Here is a 6,083-nt window from a genome sequence, read left to right on the forward strand (position 1 = left end):
GTGCATGTGTGCGCAGCAGCCTCCGTGTGGCTGCTGTAAGTGACATGTTGTTGCTGCTGCTGCTGTGGAGGTGTGTGGCACATAGAGAGAGAGAGAAGCGCTGCAGTAATATGCTTTTAACAGAGCATGTTATATTACAGTGATGTTGCTGTCAGACTAACATTAGCTTGTTAGCTTCTCCTAGAAGAAAAATGCCAAAAATGGCACATATTGTGTAGCTGTTTAGTAATAAATATGCCTGTGTGGCATTTTGCAGCAAATTTAACCTATAATGGTCTTTTTGGTAAGATTTTATTGAGTTGAAAAAAATCAAGATTTATATTGTCTCGTTATTTCGAGAAAAAAATATTGAGATACAAGTTCTGGTCCATATCGCCCAGCCCTAATGCCCATACATTTGGACCTACTGTATGGTTATTAATGGGAATAGTGTGTGAATGATCATGGTACCATGATCAGGATCATTGATACAGATAACTGACAAATATCTGACAAAGAGGATATTTAGGTCTTGGTGTAGGTTTTGCTCTTGTTTATCATTTATTCTGATCAGGCATATTTCCACCCAACATTGATGGAGTGCGACCAGTACAACAGGAAGTCAGGGCAACCGTGGCTCCGCCCCTTCTGCAGGTGTCACTGGTCACAATTTTATGACTGAATTGTTTTGTGTTAGCGTGTGTTTCAGTATTAGTTCTTAACAAAAATTTAAAGAGAATTTACAAACCTGCAAATCCAACTGCAGCGGTGGTGGAAGGCTGTTTTTGATTTAATCTAACAATAAGCAGTTAGATCAAATCTGAGTCAATCAGAACACCAAGGTTCTAGCGTTTTCCACCTGTTCTTTGATCACCTCCAGTTTAAGTCACTTATTATATAAAATTAAGAGGCTCTTAAACTACAACACAAACATGGAACAAGAACAAAAGAATAAATATTTACATGTTTATTTTTTTAATATATAAAATATATAAAATATATCTGTGAAAGTCCAAATGATCTAAAACCAACTATTGAACATATATGTTTTTACATGTATAAGGATTCACTTCTTAACAAAAAAAGTCTTGATTCTTTGGAAAAGCCTTCGAATCCTCTTCATCAAAGAACGTTTTTTTGCTCCACTTGAAGACTGATCCAGAACTTGATCATTTGTATGAGGAGTGGGAACAGAAACCAGGTCCACATCAGTTACAGGAGGGAGATCATGTGAAGCTTCTGCAACCAAGGCATCACAACTGATTGACGAGAGGGAAAGTTCTTCTTCTGGCAGAGTCACATAGAACAAATCCCAGGATGTAGCGGCCAAATTCAGTCTGTCACCATCGTTTGATTCTGTCACACAGGCTTGATCCAGAACAGACTCTTCACCAGATGCAGGGCAGGTTGTGTTATCAACCTGTGAGGAGGGTTGATAGTGTCTGCTGGTCTCCTGCTGGTTGAGGTGGGATGTGGTGAAGAAGTGGTGAACCTGAGCCTGACAGGGAGAGATCCTTTCATCTCCATCCAAGCGCAGGAGCTGCTTCAGCAGGTCGACAAAGGCTTTTCTGTCCTCAGCCTCACCACTTTCTTCTCCTGGATGAACCTGCATTTTAATACAAGACACTGGTTATTACACAAGCTCACACATCAGGCATATCAGTGAGTAGTTTATGGTCAGGATGTCTCACAAGCTTCATGGCAGTCAAGACTTAATAACAGGACAGTGAATAGATTTGGACACTGCATGAATTTACATCAGATCTTGTTTAAAGGAAATTTCTCATTCATCATGAATAGCATTTTCCAAATAAATGATCTAGAATATTTAAACAGTAATCTATGTCATCCATGTTTTAAGAGTTATTAAACTTAAAAACTTGCTTTTTTTAAATTGACAAAAAACAAATGTTTAAATAGAAAATGTTAATTCAAAACTTACATTAACCAGATCATCCAAAGAAGAGAACTCAACGAAACGTTGTTGCTCCTCAGGTACGATGTTGTTCGCAGCTTCATATTCCTCTGGTGTCTGGGAAAACAAGATGAGTGTCATGAAGTTCATTGTAAAGTTAAACTTTGGTGAACTCAGGTTTGCCGAAAAAAAAACTTCAGTTTTACCATCAATCGCCATTTTGGGCTTCCCTCAGCCTCACAAAAGAAGCTCCTGGTGTGAACCCCGGCCTGGAGCTGGTCGTCCTTTGGTAGACCAAGAAGCTCTGAAACACGCTTCATCATCTGATAATCGCAGGACACAGACAAGAGGTTTTCTCCAATGTAGAGGAATGTGAGCAAACAACCCAGGCCCCACACATCAATGGCCTCACTGAAGGGAAGGCCAATGGAGACTTCAGGAGCCCTGAGGAGCAAAGACACGAGTTAAGAGTGAGAATCTGTGACCAACAAATCAATACAATACAATACAGGTTTGTCATAACCACAGCTAAGCCATGTGAGGAGAAATCCTCCTACCTGTATCCTAGAGGCTGAATGTCAAGGCCAGGCTCCATGCTGGAAGTTGTAATAGCCAGACCAAAGTCGATTAGTTTGGCTTTCAATGGCTGGATCTTCCCACTGACCACCATGACATTGTCAGGTTTTATGTCAGTGTGAATGATTCCAAGGTCTTTCAGGGAATCTAAAGCCACCAGTAGCTGCAGAAACAAGATCAGAAGACACAGGATTAGAATAAACATTGTCTGTTTGCTGTATGAGCTTTACACCAATCTGATTGGCCTTTCCCCAACCAATAAGAAAGGGTTTGAAAATACATCATTTCCGCTACTTGACTTCCGTCATAGTCTAAGTAGAAGTAGAAGTAACCCTAACCCTAACCTAACCCTTTTGCTGCTGGTCAGATGAAATACCGATCAAGTTACAATTCAAAAATGAATGAGAAGAAGGGGGTGTATCTGCCTTTAAAGGGGGTGTACCCGCTTACAAACCAAAACGCCCCTTTTTGCTGCTGGTCGGATGATATTGCATTAATTTGTGGTTAAAAGGTCACACACACACACACACACACACACACACACACACACACACACACACACACACACACACAACAAATGTTATAAACCATACCTGCTCAGCAATAGAACAGATTTCAGTCAGACTCAGGTACTCCCACTCTCGGTTTTCCATTAGAGTGTAAAGGTCGACGTCCAGAATCTCAAATACCAGGCAGTTGTAGTTCATGTACACAAAATGCTCATAAAATTTGAGCAAATTTGTGTGGTCAGCATCAAGGACACTGATTAACTTCAGCATGGAAATCTGTAAAAAAAAAAAATAGAAAAAAGAAGAAGAATCCACAGTTTGATTTAAAATACATCATCTGGTTCCAACAGGTCTTTGATAATCTTATATTGTTATTTTGCAAATATCAAAAAAGTGCAAATGGTAACAAAGTTTGTTTTCAATGTTGGATTAGATATGAATAAATATATAAAGTAATAGGTACAAAAGCTATATAAATCAGCTTTACATTTACATGTATATTGATATGATATGTACATGGAATATTAGGTTATGAATAAATAAAAATAGATATGTTTATTCCCAAAATTGCATTGAAGAGAACAGAAGTCCTGAAATGTACATTGCTATGTTGAAGTAATTACACATTAATAACAAAAAATATTCTTCATAGAGTTTAGAAGTAGCAGAACCTGAGCCCTCAAATATGATAGAAGGTACAAACAAGTACCTCATGCTCAAGATCTTCTTCAAAGCCCTCCTTGATTATTTTTACAGCCACCGTCTCATTGTTGCTGAGGTTCTGGCACTTGACCACCTTCCCAAAGTTGCCTTCACCAACACACTCCAGGATGGAGTAATCCACAGTGCTGCTGTGGAGAACCTGAAGTTCAGCTGCTGCAGTAGAAAGAAAGAACAGAGGGTGAGTATAGACTAGTTCAGTCTGTGTATGTGTCTGTAGTGGACAACATATTTTCTCCATAATTGTATTGTGGTTTCCACAGTCAGTGATGGTTTGAGGTGCCATGTCATGTGCTGGTGTTGGTCTACTGTGTTTCCTTAGGTCCAAGATCAACGCAGCCGTCGACCAGGAAGTTTAGAGCACTTCATGCTTCCTGCTGCTGACCAACTTTATGAAGATGCAGATTTCATTTTCCAACAGGACTTGGTACCTGGAAGGGACTCAATGCAACTCATACAACAGTTAGTAATTTGATTGGAAAAGAGACGTCACATTCCATGAGTGCTGATCAGGGTTGGGGTCAATTCAAATTGTAATTGTGTAATTGATAATTAAGTACAATTTTGGTGTAATTATAATTGTAATCGCATTTGAAAAATTATGTTGCTGTTGTAAGAGTAATTAAACTGTAATTGAATTCAGAAAATTTAATTTTGTAATTGTAATTACCATGTAAATTCTATAAAAATTGTCAATTATAATTTGACACAAAAATTAAAGAACCATGTTACAGTTTTATGCACAGTTTTACACATATGTAGTTAACAATTATTAAAATATTTTTCAAATCCAGCTTTTCCACATTTTACCATTAAAAAATATAAAAATTGAGGGGTACACTGACACATAAAAGGCTCAGATGCCCACGACAAAAATATTACAACTTATATTTTCATTGATTAGGAAGCCTAACAATGTAACCAATGGATAGGAAATAAATTAGATGATAGAAATTAATTTTTAGTGTGTTTTAGCTGATTTAGGACCTGTTATCGTAAGAGATGCTAACAGAAAGCTAACACAAGAGGTAGGTTCAATGTTATTAGGTTATTTATTTCAAGCTCAGTAATTGTGATTGGACTTTAGTAATTGAAAACACAATTGTAATTGACTTTCTGAGGATAAAAAATAATTGTCATTTAATTGTGATTGGGAAAAAATACTGCTCACTGTTATCTTAATTTAATTGTAATTGAACATGGGTAATTGAAAACGTAATTGCTGCTATAGATCAACAACAGCACTGGGACTTTATACAGACATTAGTCAACGGTCAGTTAGGAAACGTTTATGTGTTGCCTGGCAACAGCTAATATCACACTTGAGGTGGTGCTGTTGGGTTAAATATCAGCACTGGTATGATTATCAGAATCAGAATCAGAATTCCTTCATTAATCCCAGGGGGAAATGACTTTTGTTACAGCCACTCAAGAAATAATCACAAATAAAAGAATAAACGTTAGAAAGAATAAACGTTAAATAAGTGTATACAGTAATTAAGTAAAAGACTGTTAAAATAAGGATTAGATAGATACAGATATTTACAACAATCAAATCTACACCAGTGCTGATATTTCAGCACACCAGCACTCCCTCTGGTGTGATATTGCTTAATTATCCATCTCAGGAATAAAATACAGGAACTATTTTTATGAGGAGACATAAATACTTGCTGCTACACCACTGTAATAACACACACTTTCCAGTCTAAAGGCCCTCTCTAAAGTATAAAAGCCCTGTTTGTCATTGAGTCTTTCTTACTTGCAGCAGCTGAAGTTCCAGAGAACAGAAATTGGGACATTTTCCACTCAGATGCTTTAAAAGTCACATAAACAGTTGTCTTCACAATGCTCACTAACTGCAACTGCTCTGTCTTCACTGACAGCTCGCTTTCATCTCATACCTGCTCCTGATTGGTTGAGGACGTAGTGCCCTCTGCAGCCAATCAGATACGACTTCTCATCGGTTAAAAAACACTAACGTTGTGATGGAGAAGCCCTATGCTAATGACCTAATGCCCCGTTCTGAAGTGCATACGATATAGTAGGTGTAATGTAGTGACATCTATCTGTGCTTATTTTCCGTTTATTCTCGTTCTAATTCAATAATCTAACCAAATACACATAGGCGAAGGCTTTAGTTCTTTTCTCCTCCAGTAGAGGGCAGTAGTGCAACCTCAGGTTAAATCAACCTCACAGAGAAACAGTAGAAGAAGAAAAAGGAGGCGGAGCTTGAGGTTTGAAATTCTCGGGTCTTGACAAACTGGAGTGAAAAGACTTAATAATATGGAGGATCAAACCTGAAAAAAGTATAAATAAATAATAGTATAAATAAATTTAAGACATTTAATTATTTATGTTCTATTTATTTAACAGTTTTTTTC

The 6,083-nt window shown here is 37.6% G+C and overlaps 1 protein-coding gene across 1 annotated transcript; it reads right to left on the bottom strand.

Moving 5' to 3' along the window:
• Window positions 1–1,045: 1,045 nt before the first annotated feature.
• Window positions 1,046–5,694, bottom strand: LOC114471551 (homeodomain-interacting protein kinase 1-like). Its single transcript, XM_028460397.1, has 7 exons — window positions 5,462–5,694; window positions 3,689–3,855; window positions 3,064–3,255; window positions 2,452–2,633; window positions 2,101–2,338; window positions 1,922–2,011; window positions 1,046–1,585 (listed from the first exon to the last, which is right to left on the bottom strand). Exons 1-7 carry the CDS (start codon window positions 5,499–5,501, stop codon window positions 1,046–1,048), a joined length of 1,449 nt encoding a protein of 482 aa, XP_028316198.1. The 5' UTR covers window positions 5,502–5,694.
• Between the last annotated feature and the right edge of the window lie 389 nt (window positions 5,695–6,083).

This window comes from Gouania willdenowi, chromosome 10 (assembly GCF_900634775.1).
Source record: "Gouania willdenowi chromosome 10, fGouWil2.1, whole genome shotgun sequence".
Lineage (NCBI taxonomy): Eukaryota > Metazoa > Chordata > Actinopteri > Blenniiformes > Gobiesocidae > Gouania > Gouania willdenowi.

What these genes read in the sequence shown, in the direction of transcription:
- LOC114471551 (XM_028460397.1), bottom strand. Translation starts at nt 5,501, where the DNA reads ATGTCCCAATTTCTGTTCTCTGGAACTTCAGCTGCTGCAA. An exon ending in TCTGTTCTATTGCTGAGCAG is followed by an intron (nt 2,634 to 3,063) that starts GTATGGTTTATA and finishes TTGTTTCTGCAG; the next exon opens with CTACTGGTGGCTTTAGATTC. An exon ending in ATTCAGCCTCTAGGATACAG is followed by an intron (nt 2,339 to 2,451) that starts GTAGGAGGATTT and finishes TTTGCTCCTCAG; the next exon opens with GGCTCCTGAAGTCTCCATTG.